The sequence below is a fragment of the Aphis gossypii genome, chromosome 2 (assembly GCF_020184175.1).
Source record: "Aphis gossypii isolate Hap1 chromosome 2, ASM2018417v2, whole genome shotgun sequence".
NCBI lineage: Eukaryota > Metazoa > Arthropoda > Insecta > Hemiptera > Aphididae > Aphis > Aphis gossypii.
In genome coordinates this window covers 42818468-42838461 of record NC_065531.1, presented here as the reverse complement: position 1 = coordinate 42838461, position 19994 = coordinate 42818468, and the positions used below count along the sequence as shown (strand labels likewise).

Sequence of the window (19994 nt, the reverse complement as noted above, 5' to 3'; positions counted from 1 at the left end):
ATTATAAAATTATTAGCAATAGAGATTATATTTCATATTTGAAACTTTAAAAGGCATAACTCCATAACGTACAATATCTCACAGCCTAGATTACTAACGAAGACATTAAATAATGACTATTTAAGATTAGGTATTACCTATCTAATTACTTATAATTTCTTTTATTTAGATTTACTATAATATATTAATATTATACATAACTACCATTGATTACAAATAGAACCTAGTTTTTATAATCAATGATACCTACTGAAACGACGAAATAAAGTAGGCAAAAAATTATTTTTATTTATTATATTATTTTAAAATATTTAATGGCCACGGCGAAAAATCCTAGGTAAATTCACTCTTATATTAAAACTAATTACTTATCTACACAAAAATACAAAATTAGAACTGCTTAACACAAATTTGTTAAAAATGTACGTTTGTAGGATGGGGTCAACATTTCTGAGTGCTGGTTATCTTAATAAATTATATAATACTGTCCAACGGAGAAGAAGCCCGGACCCGAAAACTCACAGGGTTTTTTAAAGGTTACAAAACAAGCCATAATTATTAGATAATCATAATTATTCACAATATCAGAAAGCTGTCCTTAACCACGTTATAACGCTATCTAGTTGTTTACACTCGCATCACGTAGTGTATTATTAAACTCATAGACCAATATAAGCAATAAACAAATAACTTACTACCACGAACTAAGAAACTTTGGACTGGAAAAGACACGATAATGGATTGACAGGAGTGCAGCCAGTTTTTGTAACTGAATATTATGGACTTATGGTGAAAAAAATTAATAGACTTAGCTGTTGTACTCTGGTGATGAATACCATGACTCATGAGCTACTATTGTGTATATTGTGTACAACTATCGTGGTCTATAGGCATTTAATAATTTACTATTATAACCATAGACCTTAGGTATACTTAGTATAAAGGTATTAAAGTCTGAAATTAAAACCACTGACTAAGATATATATTATATTATATTATTATTATATGTATTTTACTAGTATAAGGTCCATGATTATACATTTACACCTACCTATACCTGTCCTACCTACTTATTAAATAATATTATATTATATCGTGTCAAATACCTACTCAAATATATTTATTTTGCATATAGGTACATATTATTATACAATTAAAATACATAAAATGAATTGTAATTTGTCACTATATTTGTAATTTTTAGTACATAAATATTTTATAAAATATACCTATGTATCCATATAACCAAATTTAAGTTTTTTTTTACACCTACATTTTAATTTTGAAAAATAAATTCTCAATATTAAAATAAAATACAAATATAATAAATATTGGAAGTATATTTTTGGTTGGTGACCATTTGGTTAGATATTGACTTACCTCATCTTTTTTTTTGAATATTAAATGCATATGTTTATTTATTTATAAACACTTAAGATGCAATTTTTACACATTAACTATTAACATTAAATACAAATAAATATACAAAATTCACAAAATCTACAAGAAACATAAAAATATTTTAATTCTTGGTTCATGCTTACTACCACGGTTTAAGATGTGATCGTACCACAAATATATAAAAATACTTTTATTATTTTTATATGTCTGTGAATTGTACAGCCTGCCACAATACGATAGAAATAATATATCATTATTGTTATCCGTCTGCTATGATAACCCGCCAGACGTCTTATCAGTTTATCAGTATAAGGACGAATAGCCCGCGCGAGAATGCATGATAAATTATTAATGATGAGATTCTACGCTACGAAACATAATATTATTGAGTTTTTAAATTAGACTTTGTTGATTTTTAAATACCCTCTGCTGTAAGTTAAATAATGTCAATCGTATATCGTTTCGGCTTTCAACGCTTCTCGTTACATGCACAATGCGAGTGTGTTGTCTCCGAGTGTTCGTCGACGGTGAACTGTGGGACTGTCTGCTGATAGTGAAACATAATCGGAAATATGTCCTGTACACGACCGTTGACCGGCTGCCGTTCAGCGTGTCGGCTGAACTGTGCTCACTGGGCCTGAATGGTGCTCGGGATCCCATGCCAGTTGTAATGGACGCCAATTGTCTAGAGTGCGTCATCAAGGCATTGGAGAACAGCGACGCACTCAAACGATCGGTCGTGAGACAGATGAACAGTGTTGCGTCAGTAGACAACAACAACATTATGGTTGGTTTCAACGACGTTCAGCTAGTTACACCGGACAAATATAGACTGCCTTACACGTGGTAAACTACTATTTATAAAATATTAAAAATCCAATGTTTGTCAATCTGAATTAGGTACCTGGAATTAATTTTGTAACGTGCCACGTACAATCAGTTGAATAAAGTCGTATTGGATAGGTTGTTGTAAAATAAATGATGACTCTTGAAATTATTCTAAGTGTTTTTTATTAAAAATTATTCTAAGTCCAATAAATTAAATAAATTAAACTTGTGAAAAATATTCTAAGTCCAAATGACAAAACTATTGATCTGGGTGACGTGAAGGTGCTCGCTCTAACTCTGGTGGATCACGTCTGAAATATGCCTAATCTGGACCCCCTTTTATATCGTCTAGGGACTCCCGCGGTACCCTCAGGCCCCTGTTGGTCATCTGCACCTGCATTCGCTTCTACCCACGCTTTGCGTCATCCGTGCGATACCGTGCGTCAATTATATTTGCACTTAATATATTCTACCGGGTGGTAATTACGTATCCATAATATGTCACCGGATTATTTGTCATTATTTTCCTGCGGGTAGAAAGCATATGGGCGATGATACTTTCGATTGGTTTTTACCATTTGTTTTTAGATTCGGTCCTAGTTTATTATACTCGATCAGCTCCAACAGCTTGCTTGGCTGCTCACCCTAACATAACTATAAGGATGTCCTCTATGCCCCCAATGTTTAGAGTATTGTTGGCTATGGTAATTTATATATTATATTTAAATATCAGAGCACGTTGCAATTTTGATAAATAAAAAATGTATTTAGGTACTTAATAAGCTTGTTTATATGTTATAAATAATAATCATCTACTGTTCTTTGTCTATTTATTGCTTTAAAAATTGTTTAACTATTGTTTTAGGTGCGAACTGTATGAAAAAACTGATACTGAATACAGAGAGCTTGAAAACATAATGGCTTGGTTATCAACTCTCGGTGGAGCTTTCTCATCATTGGGTGATCAGACAGAACACTGTGTAAGTACAATTTTGATTATAATTTTTGTTAAAACTCCATTTTTGATACTATACTTCTTTCCTGATTAATTTATACTTCTCACTGCTACACGATTCTAAAATAGTAAAAAGTGAAGTCTAACACAATATTATATAAATGAAAACATAATAATAATATTGTTTACATAGTATAAAATATTTCATTTACTTTTAGGCAATTGTTGCAGGAAATATTTCATTGCAACAACTAAGAATAGCAATGAGGATTGGTGATCCATTGACTGCTGCCCGATGTAAACTATATGCTGCTATTAGTCTCATGCAACGTGGTTTTTATAAACAAGCTAAACTCATTGTTCAGAATCAATATACGTTTATCAAATCTCAATTAGTTGTTGATGAGCGACTTATAAAAATGTGTTGCGGAATATGGACAAAATTACGCTATGAATGGAATCGAAAAAAATATCTTAAAAAATAAATAGTACATTTTTACATCGAAACATAAGTTATAATTGAATTTATTAAAAGAGAAATATTTATACTATGCTTCTGTCTTATTTTTGTACGTGTGTATAAATTATAAGTATCTTTTATTTTTAAATTCTTCAACCCATTTAATTATTTTATAATTTGTATCAATAATATAAATTATAATTATCAAATATTTTCTAATAATATAAATTTATGCTCAATTTTACTCTGAATTATACTTATTAATACTAAAAATACTAATACAGTATACTCACTATACTCTTGATTATCCATGAAATAGGATGGCTTGGCATCTACTGATAAGCAAATTCTGCAAATAATCTATAAAATTCAAATGAAAATGTTATAATTTCATATACAGTAGAATTCTGATTATACGGACTAATTAATGTCAAAGGTGATCCGGATAAGCAAATATCCGGGTGGTTGACATATGACATATCATAGGTTATATATTATATGTATGTATTTATAGCTAATATGTATATAATATAATTTAAAATTCGTAAACCATAAACAAATAATTTGATTAAAATATTTAACTGAAACAAACTAAGCTTTAATTATGATAAGTGACATATTTTAAAACTAAAAAGAGCCGACTTTCTGTTTTTTTCTTATCCGGTTAATTGGGCGTTTGGATAATCTAAGTTCTACTGTATGTATTATTAAAAAAATTAAATCATATAATTTTAAATAGTATTTAAGAAAAATTAAATTATAGCATGTTTTATTTTTATTTAAACATTCATATAATATTATGAAAATATTTTTAATTTTATATTTATTTTTATAATTTTTGAATACATATATGTAGGACGTAGGTAGATCATTCTGTGGCAGACTACGGATAATCCACCCATGGATAATAGAGTACATTATATCAACATTAAACTCATCACCTATAAATCCCTAATCAAACCAGTCTGGACCTATGATATTTTGCTATGGCCCCCTACCCTTCATCTAAATTAACATAAAAAAAATTAAATCTATAATTTAATAGTTGATTAAAGTTGTATTACATTTTCAAAAACTTATCATATTTAATTATTTTTTTATTATGATAACACTGATAACTATTACAAAATATATGACATTAAAAAAAAAATTAGTTTAACACTTGAAAATATTTTAATAAACTTGATAAAATAATTATAAAAACATACTTTAAATGACATTGTAAGAATAAAATGCAGAATTTAACATGGTGATGTAAAAAATTTACATAATAAAAATAAAAACAAATTATTTGAATAATAACTATTACTGAAACAGAAGATTTCTAGCGCCATCCATCTCTGATGCAACAGTAACTCCTGAAACATGTCTGTGACTTTGTCCCCCTATAGGTACTTTGCAATCGGGACAAATAGATTGCTGCATTGGACCACCACATTCCGTAATACAATAAATGTGACCATTTGGACATTTACACCAATGTCCTTGAGCTTTTATGCCTCCAATAAAATTGATAGACATTGCTGCATGAATCATTTGTTTTTCTTCGTTAGTTATTATAGGAAGGCCATTAATTTTTTGTTGGATATCTTCTATTAAATTTTGTATTTCCTGATCTTTGCTTAACGTATACTTGTTGCAAGACATCAACAAAACCTCCATGTTATCGACTATTGTTTTTATTTCATATGTATCAGAAGTTTGCATATTAACTGCCATCTGAAATTTTGTGTCTGACATGATCTCAAATAAACTTATAAACCTTGAACCACGTGCCATCTCTATGCTTATATCAGATTTTTGTTGATTTGACAACTGTTGTGCATAAGTAAAAGCAACAGTAAGAATCCAATCAAAGTGATTAATAATAATTTGTTTTCTTTGTACATTCTTGATTTCTTTAATTCTATTTTTAAACTTTGAAGTAGCATTAAACAAATCAATGACAAAGTTTAACGATTCAATATCATTAGCAGGCAAAGTAAACTTTGAACGTTTATTACCCATAAGACCTAACAAAGGCTTACAAAATTTATCCCATAAACGTCTGCTACTAGAAAATCTATCACCAATATAATTTAAAGAAAAATGTTTGTTCAAGTATTTTAATGAATCAAGTATTGTTTTCATTTGGTTGCGAATTATAGTTAGTTCTCCATACTGAATTATTTTTATTTTTGATACATCTTCTAATATAACTTTTACTTGGTTCATAAAACGTTGGGTTTTTAAAATCGGTGTTTTACACAATGGACACTGCTTTAAACATATTTCCTCATCATTCTGGTTCATCCATACTGTTAAAGCTTCAGATTCAATAGAATGTTTACAATCTTCCAAATAAATAAACCTAAAAAAGTATAAAATATCACATTATAGTTAATTAATAAAAGTACAGAAAAATCACAACTAAATAACTAAAAATATAAAAAGTTCTATATGTATCATCCATATTCTTTGTTATAAAAATGTAATACAATGATATAGCATATAATCTTAGTTTTTTCTGTTAAATCGAATCATTTATATTTTTACATATATTTAATTATATAAAAAGTAAATAGTTAGATTTTAAATTGATTTATAATAAGAATATAAGAGCAGTAAACTTTCTAAATGAAAAAAAAAAATTTCATATGAACACATATTCCTTCAAATTTACCTTGCATTTGGTTCATCTTCTTTTCCAAAAACTATTGTAGTTACTTCATCTTTTTGGCAAATGCGACATAGAGGAGGGCATGGTTCACCACAAAAACCTATACATTCATGTCCACATTTCAACATAGATGAGCAAGGTTCATAACAAGGTTTTCGATTACATAATTCATAACATTTTTTAGTGCATTTAAAATGTGGACATTTCCACTCACATGTTTCCTATTCATAAAATCAAAAATAATAAGTAGTGATTTAAAGATAACATTATAACTAACAGATGAAGGAAATATTAGGTAAAATAAAAATTTTAAATTTAATAAGTAGGTACATGAACATAAAATTATTATTTTTTATTAAATTACCTTGCACGGTACACAGGGTTTACCACACACCCTACTACATCTAGAATGCACACAAGAATAGATGCATTTCTGATTACACGGTGGACACCGTTCTTTACAGGGAAATTTGCACCTGTTATAATACATTTTTATACAATATTATAAATTAATCAAAGATTTTTTAAAAAAATGTGTACATACGTATGATTACATGGGTTTATCTTGTTACAAATCTCACTACAAGGTACATGTAAACGTCCTTGTTTACATTCTCCACAAGTTCCCAAACAAATATCATTACAATTTAATTTTTGTTGACATGGTTCACGGCATTTATCAAGTAGATATTGACTATCCAGACTGAACTCTACAGTATATTATTTTTGGTTGTTAATTAAATTTACTTTTTACAGAATATAAGAATGATTACAAATAAAAAAAAATTATAGGAATGTAACAATTAAATATTATAAAAACACATATATTTTTTTAAATATTCTAAATAATAGAGCAACATTAATTTTATGACTATTATGAATATGTATAAAAATATCAAACAGTAATACTTAAAATGTAAATTTGTATACAAGTATTTTAAAAAAATCATAAAATGTGTACAATAAAAAATTTAAAATAAAAAGGAGGGAATTGATAAGTACTGTTTATTAAATAGTAGGTATCATCGTATCAAGTATATCTCATTATTGAAAAAGTCACAATTAAGTATGTGTTATATTTAAATTCAATAATTGCATACGAAAAATGATTCTGAGAAAAGATGGTTTGTTAACTTATATTACTATGTAGATACATGATATATATATATGACATATTAACACAAAATTAATTTATTTTACTATAAAAATTACGATTTTTAATAATTTTTGATAAAAATATTACATTTAAAAATTCTGTTTATATAAAATATAATATATGTCAATAAAATAACTAAAATCATTATATTTTGTTTAAGTACATAATTTCATCTAATTAAAATTTAAAATATCTATTAAAAAAACAGGTTTAATTAATAATTTTTAGATTTTTTGGTTACAATATTAACAACTTATAAAGACCCTAGCAAAATATTCTCAATCTTTATCTTTAAAAATGTTTAACTTCTAAATGAATTTCATCAAAATGCTAATTTTAAACATTTAAACGCTTATAAAAAATATTGAAATTGTGCATTTTTGGTATTTTTAATTTTTTAATTCTTGTTTGCCACAACTAAGGATTTTTATACATACACTTTTGACCTAGCAAAATAGTTTTATAGCCATTTATGTGATACACTTGGTGAACCTTTCAATGATCAGTATGACAGTACCTATCTAGTTATTTGTTTTTAAATTTACACCAAATAAACAAAATCAACTTTGTCAAATACCAATATTTTTAGTAAAAATTCCTATTTTTTCCCTTGTTATTTTAAGTCATTCTTACTTTTGACCCCATCCCTTCTTGAAAAAGAAAAAATAATGAAATACCAATTAGATTTAATTTTTCATCTAAAACCACCCTCCAAGTTGGAAATCAAAGCATTTTTACTATACAAAAAAGTAATATATTAATCGCTTCATTCAAAATCTTAAATGTAATAACTAATAATATTATGATAACAAAAAAAAGTTATTACTTAATTACTTATTACCTTTATCTTTATCACAGCATAAAACCCAAACACTATTATGACCACAAGCAAGTTGACTATTTTTTTGCAAAACTATTTCTTCACACCCTTTAATTGTACATATATCCTTACATTTATTCTTACATAAATGTCCGCAATCTAAAATTCTTTCACAATCTTTAGAGCAGTGCTTACGTTCTGGTATAGATTTACATTTCATTGTAATTGAATGGCCACAGTCTGGTATAATTTTTTCTACCTGAAAATAAAATAAAATAAGCAAAATGTATACATATTATAGAATACTTAACACTTACTTGGTTTTCACAAGGTTTACATTTTTCATAGCATTTAGATTGACACTTATGATCACACTTTAATGGACGTTCACAGGGAAGAATACATTTAATTTCATTAATATTTAATCCACAAGGAACATCATTTTTTATATGTCCACATGCTAGAATTCTCTCAACTTTAACAGTGCACAATGAGCAATCTTCATAACACATTTTTTTACATTTGTGATTAAGAGAGCATTTTTTATTTATATTTTCACAAGGTTTGGTGCAATTATACTGTTGATACATATATAAAATAACATAATTATTACTATATCCATTATGATATCAGATATAATACATATTTTTTTAAACAAAAGCTAAGTACTTTCTCATGTTCTGGATCATCGTTCTTGTGGCAATTTTGTTCACAAGCATGACCACATTCTAATCGGTCTAAACATTTATATGTACATTTTGGTTCTTTGTCGCAACATTTTTTTAAGATTGTATGACCACAATTTTCTAATACAGATTCCACCTAAATTTTAATTTTATTATGGATAATAATTTATAATTTAAAATTAGTATTAATAAGTCCAACCATTTCTGCACATGGATAAGTAAGAATATCAACAAAACATGGTAATGTCAATTGGTGTCCACATGGTAATTCTTTCATCAAAGGCACAGTGCACTCTCCACAATCCATATAACATATTTTTTTACACGGATGATTATAAACACAAGACCTATTATATAATGTACATAAATTATAAGATACTGTGTTATATATATTGTTTTAAGTAACATTTTTTAAATATTTTAAATATTTTACTTATTACACAGCTCCAAGCATTTAAATTCTAAATGTTCATGATCATAAGAATGACATATACTTGAACAATAATGTCCACACAATAACAATGATTTACACAACTTTGAACAACCACCTTCTATGATTATATTAAAATCATCACTCTTTGCAACCTTTGTCGTCATACCAGAATGAATGGCACATTCTAAAGTCAATTCATCACCTTCAAATAAATCAATTAAATAATTTTAATTTTAATCAACATTATGAAAATAATAATAAAATTATATTTTTACCATATGAACCCTGATTTACTAATGTTTCTTTTATTTGTTTCCACAAATTACCAGAATTATACAAATTGTCCATGTTACCCATTATATAAAGTCCATACTTAGCTCTTGACAATGCAACACATATTCGGTTCTCAGTTTTTAAAAATCCCACATTACCATTTTCATTACTTCTAACTAATGATAATAATATTATATCACTTTCCTCTCCTTGATAATTATCTACCACGGTGATTTTCATGCCTTCTAAGTTTTTATGTTCTTTTCTCAACTTAAAATATATTATAAAATTAATTATTCATAACTTAATATTTAATTATTTGATACAATTATATAAATATCAATAAAACTATATAATATTATATTGTTTAAAAAAAAATTTATATTGACTTACTGAACGAAATAAAAATAATTGACCACTGTAAGTTGTTAATATCGTTACTTGATCAGTTTTATATCCTTGTAAAATTAAATGCCTAGCAAACATAATTAAAAATCTAGCTTCGTGGTCGTTACTTTTACTTGAAATTTCCTCAATCTAAATACTCGAACAAATTATATTAATTAAATTATATTGTGATAAAATACAATTTCAATTATAAATTTATAACATACTTCATTTTCATACATATTGTGATTTAAAAAGAATATATCTTTGGTAACACCACGGATATGATTTCTGTTGTAAACAGAAATATCATTTTTCAATTCACTATATATTGATGGACATATTAGAGAAGCTATTTCAGGGCGCATTCTATGTTGTTCACCCAATGTATAACAAGGTACTTCATTATTGACCATACGTTCAAATAATGAAATATCAAAATTATAATTTTTTGCTAACTTGTACACTGCATTACTAGGACGCAGTTGTTTATGGTCACCTTAAATATGAAAAATAATAAACCAAATAAACCATACTTACAACTTACAGCATTTTTGTTTTCATAAGATAAATCATAATTATTAATTACCGATTAATATTAAATGTTGACAGTGACTTGTTAATGAAGAGACTATATGTGCTTCTAAAACTTCAGCAGCTTCTTCAACAACAACTAAAAATTAAACTTAATTATACATTTATTTTATTTAACCATTAGTGTTGAGCATGGGGTAATTATTTATTAATTACTTTGTCTATTTTTATTTTAATGATTTTATGAATCAAGTCTTAGGTATTATTCTACTAGATCATTATCATAAAATCATAAAAATATATCTTTTTTATTTTTTATCTATACAATTCATGTCACATACTATGTAATTAAGTAATAATTAATATATTTCCAATAAAGTAAAAAAAATATATATAATATAATATAATAATAAAATTTTGGTTGATAATTAATGAAATGTATAGTATACTTTTTTTTTTTAATGGAAAAAATTACTCCACATGCACAATCATGTGATCTTATACAATGCAGATCACTCAAAGATTAAAAATTAAAATCTTAACTCATACCAATTGGTGATTCTAATCCTTCAAGCATTATTTTGTGTTTAGCAGCACCAGTAGTAGTTAATGCTACAACATGCATATTCTTTATAATCTCCACATTTTCCAATTCTTGTAATTCAGCAAATTGCTTATAAATTTGAGTATACTTTTGTTCATAATTTCTTATTTTCGGCTCAAACATTTCTTTTGTTTTTTTTACCCAATGAAAATATAATGACCATCTTTGTCTCATATTTAATGAATATAAATTTTTTATTGAACTTGGTAGTTCAATATCAGCATCAGCCATATTCAACATATATAGAAAATAGTCGTGTATATTTTCCATTACATCAAAATTAAATTTAGCTTCTTCAGATTGATTAAAGAAATTTATATTCAAATTTGATAAACTCTCTAATTCTATATTCTCCTTAAGTAGATCTGAGCAAGCTTTTTTTATGTCGTCTAATGTTATACTATAAATAACAACATCTTTATGATTATACTCCAAATCTAAGTAATCTGGTTCATACAGCTTAGTTTCATCATCATCATAATCATCTACTTCTTTATTAATTTGTAATAATTTTTCTGAATGAAAAACTTTATTTATCAACTCATAACTAACTCCAGTTATAAACGCAATTGGATCTACCTTAAAATGATCATAATCTTGAAATAACCAATACAGAAGATCTAAAGTTGTTTTAAAAATACTATGATATTGTTTTGGCATACCATTTTTCAACAATGATAACTCTAATATTCCTGCATTGTATGAAACAAATTCACTACACTTTTGAAAATATTTTATATTGTGCATAATAGTTTTTAGTTTATCTTCAACCTTTCTTAGAACTTTATTAATATTTTTAAATTGTTTGTATTTACGAGTTATATTCCTTAAATTGTATTCTTCTATAAGTTTTGATTTGGATTGACCTCCAATTCTAACAACTTTTTTTGTGAAACTCAATATTCCTTCTATAAATTGGTCGAGGGCATGGTTGGTGTAACATATTACTAAAATTGGTTTAGTAAGAAGTTTATTTTCATATAAATTACTTATAATTGTTTTCATAATTTTCAATCCTAAGAAAGTTTTTCCAGTACCTGGTGGTCCTTGGATTATTGTGAATTCTTGTGTTAAAGCTGCTCTAAATGCTCCGTATTGAAATTCATCAAGTCCTAGTTCTTCTTTAGTAGGCCAATTTTCATTATTCCGAACTTTAAAAATAATGTCTAAATCAATTGTATAGTCGTAATCTTCAGGTAACTTTTCCAAATAATATGGATAATTTATATCATTACAAGCTGATATTATATACTTTTCCATTGGAAATTTATTAGTATTAATATTTTTTAAAACTTGCATTGAGCATTTATATGGTTCAAAAAATACTTCACTCTCTACCATAGTAAGAGATGTGTTAAATAAAGGTTGTGCGTCTTCTAATAATTCAACTAGTATTTTTCCTTGAGTCAAAAGTTCAATCTTTCTTACCAAAACAATACCCATAAAAAAAGTTCTAAAACCGTTTCCAGAAAATAGCAATAAAGAACCATTCATAAATCGTTTTGCCACCTCCCAGTTGATTTTTAATTTTTTTTTTTCATCAAAGTTTACTAGATAACCATATTTATCACGAACAAAATCACCTTTTTTTTCAAATTTAACATTATTATAAATACGTATATTATTTATTTTTTTACGACGTTGATGTTGCCGTTGATCATTTATTATGTCTTTATAAAATTGTATACCTTCTCGGAGTGGAGAAATAAAATCTTCTCTTAAAAGACGAAACTGAACGTCTAAATAATGTTCTACATTCTGGTAAACTCCTTTGTAAATATTAGGTCGTAAAAATGGTTCTCCATATTCAAGATCTATTGAGGTTGGATAAACAGTTAGTTCTCTAAAATTTCCTGGTGGAGGCATGAGTTGGGCAACATTTTCAATAACTAATTTTTCTTCCAATTCTAATTTTTCTGTTAACTTAGTATCATTCACTTTTTGTAATAGATCATTCATTTCAATCATTGTAACTTCATTAATTTTAATATGACTACTATAACTTTTAATACCATTTAAAGCAATATTACTACTTACTATTATTTCCTTTAATCTTTCTTTTGCTGTTTTTGGAAATAAAGTGGTTATAGATTGAAATACAACCAAACAATCTTCATAAAATGTATTCATATTGTTACATCGATTAACATTTTTTTCATTTGGTGTACTCAGTATATATGTTTTTAGGTGATCAAAAAATTGATTACACATAAGTTCTGTTAGTAAAAAATGTTTGCTTTCTATTAACTCAGTAGAACAAATCTTAGCAGAAACTTTTATAAGCAAATAAATCCAATCTGGTTCTTTATTTTGCTTGAATAAGTCCAAGAATCCATTAACTTTATTTGACATCACAAACACAATTTCAGAAGGGTCTTTAAAAATCAATTCTTCAAGTCGTTTGTATCCAAATCTAAAATTATTGTTAGATAAAAATTCATTTTGATTAATTTTATTATTATATGTTTCATTAAAAGATGATTTTTGTTTATATTCCTGTTCTTGGTGATTAGCATTATTTGACTGTGTCAGTTCATTTTTCTTTCTAGAATCAATATTATTTGAATTATCTGCATTTTTTAAATGTGATGACTGTTTGAAATCTTTAGCTCTGTTTTTAAAATTTTGATGATCATTTTGGTTAGAATGTTTATTATTGATTTTCTTTTTTCTTGGACCCATAATCAGGTAGTTTTTAATACCTATAATAAATTTATATAAAAACATTAAATTTTGCCTATATAAATATAATTTTAATATATATTATTATGTATAAATAAATTTTTCTAGTTAATTTTCTTAATCAATTTTTGTGCTTAATAATTTTTACTTAGGTAATAATATAAATGGATATATTATTATTATTGTTTTACTTCTCTTTTAAGAAAATTAAAATTATTATTACTATTTATTGACAAATTATTTTTAATTGCCTCTCTATACTTTCCTGTATAAAGGGGCATTTTCAATCCATCACTTTCTGTATCATCTATTATGCCTATTAATTATTATGGTATATATCAAACTGACCAAACTACAAAGTTAAAAAGAACTTTAAAATAGTTAGGTATAGTAGGTATATCAATTAGCCTCAAATCATTATAAAAATGTTCACTATTCTGAGTCTGTAATTCTTTACAGACTCATTCAAACCCCTTACTTGCTGAACTCACATCTAAATTACTTTAAACAATCCCCTTTATCAACTCAAGAGAAAATAGTATTAACATTTATTGAATAATGAACAATTAACTAACCATTTATAATTAATGTATAAAAAAATTAATTTATGTTGGCTTCTATAGTAACTGAATGTGGTCTCCCTCCTAAAATTTGTATATTATTTTTAGTATATTCTTTTTCTTTGTATATGTATTTAATTTGCTTATTATACCTTGAAAAATATTTTAACATTAAAGTAAAATACAAACATTTTTAAATTATAATAATTTATACACACCTTTCATAAAAATTCCAATTTACATAGTACATGTACATTGTACAGGTACCTACCTAAAGTTCTTAACATTAAGTTGGATAATAATAAGTCAATTTAATCTAATAAGTACTAGGCAGTGACTATTTTTTATATTTTGATTTTCCGTAGTGCACATATTTAAATTTGAGTTTAGTTACTATCAATATATTCGTAAAACTATAAAGGTGGTGCACATTTTTATTTTTCGAAGTTTACAAAATGTGTCGTAGTATACACAAAAATAGTCACTGGTACTAAGTAAAGCGAACATCGCATGGTTAGTTCTGTAGAACGCAAATTTTCTATGTTACTTGTGGGTCAGAAAGAGAAAACAATTAATAATATATAGACATCCATTTAAAGAAAATACCTATGTTATCGTATCGTGAAAATAATTATTTCTATGTTATACCTATTTATTCTACTCATATAACTGTGGTATGTTTTAAATATTAATTCAGAAAATTCATTAGGTAGGTAGTAGGTATTGCTTATGTACTAGTCAATGACAAACACAAGATCCTAAAATACATTAGGTAATGTGTAAGCAAAATACTCTTTGTAGTACCTACCTAGTAAATTGTAGGTAGGTACCTATATGGCTATATAGTTTTGTATTGGTAATTGGTATGTCTTGGTTAGTAGGATAATAAATCAATAATTATGATTAGGTAGGTACTGATTTGTAGACTTAAATATAACACTGTGTAAATATCTATAGCTCTGTGCATGTTATTGTTTTATCGTACAATTATTATTTTTGTACAGCCTATTTTTGATATTTTAACTTTGAGGATTTTAAACACATTTGATATAACTTTTAACTTATTATTAAGTATTAACATCAGTTAACAGTAAACGAAACCGTTGTGGCACATTCACAATTTATATGCACGCGTCTACATTTGATGTCACAGTGCCGCATAATACCTAAAGAGCACATCTGCACAAATTTCAGTGTTGGTGGTACAATAAAATATACGTTTAATATACATTATACAGAGTGTATCTTATGTCGATGTACACGTGGTTTTTTTTAACGATTATGGATCGATAACAAGAAAAAAGACGTGTTTTTTTATTTTTTTATAACAATTTTAAAAATTTTAAGCAAGCGGTTGTACCAACATTAAAATCAATTTTTTTTCAAATGGTAACATCTATATTTTTAATGGATTCTTATAGAGCTTTTTTTAAAAAAAAAAAAAAATTTGTTAAAATCATACATTTTGGTTCACTGCGGTTTGTTTACTACGTTGACCTTTAACTTTAATAAATTGATTTAAAATATTTTAAATAAATTGTAGAAATAGAGCTAAAAAACAATTTTTTTAACTATCTTTTAATGCAATTTTTCGCCTTTTTATAAACTTAAATTGAACATATTATCAGACACTGAGAAAAATTTATTTGGAATAATTGCCTACAAAACTGTTGAAGGTATTATTAACATACAATTATAAAATAGGTAGGTACATATCTAGTACCAAATAAAAATAAGTATATAAATTATATAAAGGCGGCATATTATAAGTAATTGGCACAGGGCAGCGAAAAACCAAACGTCTCCACTGTTTATAACCGTGATAATAAGATTTTCATTTAAATGGGTTATTATTAAGTTTTAGAGGCTTACTGTAAAAAGCCACGAGTTCGATGACAATAATTTATAAAATATAGCTAACAATTACCATGATCAATTGAGGTATGTTTTATTTTACAAAATTTAGGTATTTCTGTTATTAGTGAATTAATTGTTAGATTTATTTCACATTCATTTTATTTTTATGTATTCGTCACTCTTCGAATTAAGATTTTTACGAATTTTAAAATTGTTTGTGTCAAATGTCAATGCACATCATATTAATATCATTTTGATCTAAATTAGCAAAATGTTCTTGATCTATAGTTATGACTAAAAACTTAACTCTAGGTTTTATAAACATAAAAGTGTTGTCTTTTACTAACATTGGTTTAAGCAAAATATTATATAAACATTATAAACTATAAGAATTAAACCCCTTACATCCCCCTATCTGTAACTACACCACTGAATATAATATTTAAAAAAACCAAGTGTAAATCACTGAAGAATTTTTAATTCGGGTTCATTGTGTTATTATTCATACGTTTTGTCGTATATATATACTCAACACAATAAATATGTCGTAGGCATATAGTTAAATCAGGCATATTATTAAATGCCTAGACATATAGTCAACGAATTTCTTACGATATACCTATACATTTCACGAGCTTCTATCGTTCAAGAAACCTAGGTAGGTACGTAAGATTTGATAAGCAATACAATAACGGCATTGTAATTAGTATTTTGCATACCACTTTTGGTTCTCAGTGTTCTCACACTACTTACTGTTACTGAATTCACTACACCAGCGTTTCTTAAACTTTTTTATCCGTGGAACCCTTTTTTATGTTCACTTTAATCGTGAAACTCCTACGTTTTTTTTTTTTAGAATTTTAGGTACTTATGTTAAGCTTTCAACAAGTTATTACAGCTCAATAATTAAAACCCCTACAAATGTTTCAATAGTTGTAACGCGTAAAAAACACTTTAGTTTTACGGAACACAGTTTGAGAAACGCTGCACTAAACTATACAATATACATAGACTACCTACATAAAAGAAAAAGAAAATCCACTATTGTGATCTCCACGTATACCGGTTTCGGTGCGTAGATTTTCAAAAGGAACTTATAAGATTAAATAAGACGACAACGAGAAGCATTCAACATAAAGGACCAACCAAAGAAATTAACAAACATGCAATCAACGTTATCGGTAAACACTGTGACTCTGTGAGTACCTATACCTATTAATATTTCTATGTAATATATTATGTAAAAAAAAATTATATTATTGTTATTATTATTTAATTATCTACTAATACATTTAAGTATATAACGAAACAACTGAGTTGTTCATAATTATTGTTAATTTTTCTTTACATAATATTATTAGTAATAACATAGATAGGTACGTATAATATTCAGGTAAAAATGCATTATGCAGTTTAGTTACCCCTAATCAATTTGATTTTTTTTTTATTGAAACTCAACGAGTTAAAAACGATGATGTGATTAGAATTTGTCGCTCGGTCTTATTTTTGAAGTTGTATCTTTACAAAGTTTGAGATTTTACGATTATACGAATGCACGAAAAATTGCTTAATAATGCTGCGTGGGCCGTGGGGGATCTCGAGTTTGGCACATATACTTATGTTACTTTATAATACTGCTGTAGATCGGGCATCATTTAACCGCGAAGAAGTGTTTGATATAATGATTTCGCAGCATGAAAAAACTCCGAGGCCTACCTGAGGTGGTTTTACACAAGTCAAGGGATATTTTCAATTTTCTTGTCCGAGCGCAACGCATCGAGCAGTGGCTCAACATCGGGCTCAACAATTCAAATTTTTACTCAAAAAAAGACTGAAGTTCCACAAAAAAACTATCAATTTTTTATTCTGTAATCATGCTTAATTATATTTGATAAATTCTTATTGCACCATCGTTTTAAACGTGTTAAAATACCTAAGTACCAAAAAGAAAAAATTATAAAAAGTGCGGTAAATTATAGCGTATATTGACTATACGTAGTACTGACTATGCGTAAAAATTGCAAAATTCCTAAAAAACATCCAAAGGCCATAACTTCGAAATTAGGTAAGTCTGAACTACAAATTCTAATTGCATCATTATAGTATTGTTTTTAACTCGTCAAGTTACATAAGTAACCTACGAAAAAAAAAATCAAATTGGCAGAGGGGGTACTAAACTGTATTTGTTACAATATATCAATACCTTCATGTCTATTCAACAAAGTACCTAGTAAAGAAAGTAACTCAGATAAATATCTGTAATTAATATACACAATTGCAAAACTCTAGTTAATAATAAAGAATCATAAATACCTGCTTTTAAATTGAAATATATTTTGTTCTTACTCAATTATGTCGAGTTTATACATGTCTGTATAATTTATACACTAGACTCGACGGTCACTGAAGCAAAATGAATAATAAAAGAAAAAAATGGATGAAAACCATGACACGTCATTATTGACACAAACAAAATACGTCTTCGGAGGTTATAAATAACAAACAGGGATGTACTCAAATCTAGGATAAAACACTGAGATTGATAAGAATATTTTATATTAATATAATAATATGTATGTATTTATAGTATATTCTTAATTCTTATCTATCTCAGTAGGATAAAATAACTTTTGTAAGTTCTTTTTATCTGCGACTCAGACACGTAATATGATGTACCCATAGAGTAATTTATTATTACGTATACTCGTAGTACCAACAACTACCGACTTACTAGTAGTTTATAAAATGAAGTTATTTTATGGCTAGCACTTGACATTGTTCGTTTGATTTCTTATAATACAGTACCTAGCGGCTAGCTACCTAGTACCTATCAACATGGCTACATCTGTTAAAATATTATAGAATAGTTATTATACGCATATGTATATAATATATTACCATAGTTGTTGTCTGTTGATTGCAAAATATTATAGCCCCCCATGAGTACATTTTGAGTAGGACGAGTAGGTAGTTTGAAGCAGTTAAAGATATTCTTTATTTTGGTAGTATAAGACAGGTAGTATAATTTCTTCAATGCTATTTTCTATGTGTATTATATAACAATAATGTAGAATCTATGAATAATTCAAGTATAAATATAGACTATACATTAGAAAATATATATTACAATAGTACCGTCAGTACTTGTTCAGTACCTAATATATAAGTTTACATCATGAGACTCAATCTTACAGTATGGAATTTTACAATATAAATATTAAAGTATATTCAAGATGAAATGATCTTGTTGGTTCTCCGGAGTAGTCTCCAAAAAGTCTTCAAGGTGACTGTGCGACGCAGTGCCACTGAGATTAGGATCGGAGAAAAAGCCGAACAGGAGTCGAGCTTGATGAACGTTCGCGGATAAAAGAACAAAAAAGGGGAAAGAAACAGAAAGTATGCACAATCGTGTAAGGCGGTACGTTATAATATTATATATCACATTTTCCGCGGTCGTGTTTTTTAGACGGACATCGGTTGTGGTGCAGCCGTGCAGGACGACTATTGAAACTATCCGATCGGTTACCATGAAATGCTATTAGTTAATAGTTTGTAAGCGCACATGGCGAGTTGACGACTATTTGTTGAACGTTGAAAGTATTAAGATTATTATTTATTAACACATAATATATTAAATCTATTCTGTGTTGTTAGTTATTACTTATATTACCATTAATCATGATTTTGGCATACCTATTA

At 27.0% G+C, this 19994-nt stretch overlaps 2 protein-coding genes across 2 annotated transcripts; one reads left to right on the top strand and one right to left on the bottom strand.

Moving 5' to 3' along the window:
• The first annotated feature begins 1713 nt into the window (after window positions 1-1713).
• Window positions 1714-3735, top strand: LOC114126973 (uncharacterized protein F58A4.6). Its single transcript, XM_027991042.2, has 3 exons — window positions 1714-2247; window positions 3095-3209; window positions 3403-3735. The coding sequence occupies exons 1-3, from the start codon at window positions 1895-1897 to the stop codon at window positions 3667-3669; spliced, it is 735 nt and encodes a 244-aa protein (XP_027846843.1). The 5' UTR covers window positions 1714-1894; the 3' UTR covers window positions 3670-3735.
• Window positions 3736-4720: 985 nt separating this feature from the next.
• On the bottom strand, window positions 4721-18775 carry LOC114126959 (NFX1-type zinc finger-containing protein 1-like). The gene is made up of 15 exons (XM_027991020.2): window positions 18609-18775; window positions 11142-13898; window positions 10648-10731; window positions 10286-10557; window positions 10065-10208; window positions 9674-9941; window positions 9399-9600; window positions 9165-9312; window positions 8949-9101; window positions 8597-8857; window positions 8301-8538; window positions 6848-7013; window positions 6668-6779; window positions 6307-6524; window positions 4721-5994 (listed from the first exon to the last, which is right to left on the bottom strand). The coding sequence occupies exons 2-15, from the start codon at window positions 13876-13878 to the stop codon at window positions 4950-4952; spliced, it is 6048 nt and encodes a 2015-aa protein (XP_027846821.2). The 5' UTR covers window positions 13879-13898; window positions 18609-18775; the 3' UTR covers window positions 4721-4949.
• Window positions 18776-19994: the final 1219 nt, after the last annotated feature.

Bases quoted from the DNA above. Each gene is read 5' to 3' on its own strand.
- LOC114126973 (XM_027991042.2), top strand. From the start codon at position 1,895: ATGCGAGTGTGTTGTCTCCGAGTGTTCGTCGACGGTGAACTGTGGGAC. The intron at 2,248-3,094 runs GTAAACTACTAT...CTATTGTTTTAG, and splicing joins TATAGACTGCCTTACACGTG to GTGCGAACTGTATGAAAAAA. The intron at 3,210-3,402 runs GTAAGTACAATT...ATTTACTTTTAG, and splicing joins GTGATCAGACAGAACACTGT to GCAATTGTTGCAGGAAATAT.
- LOC114126959 (XM_027991020.2), bottom strand. From the start codon at position 13,878: ATGGGTCCAAGAAAAAAGAAAATCAATAATAAACATTCTAACCAAAAT. The intron at 10,732-11,141 runs GTATGAGTTAAG...TTTAATTTTTAG, and splicing joins AGGATTAGAATCACCAATTG to TTGTTGTTGAAGAAGCTGCT. The intron at 10,209-10,285 runs GTATGTTATAAA...TCGAGTATTTAG, and splicing joins ACAATATGTATGAAAATGAA to ATTGAGGAAATTTCAAGTAA.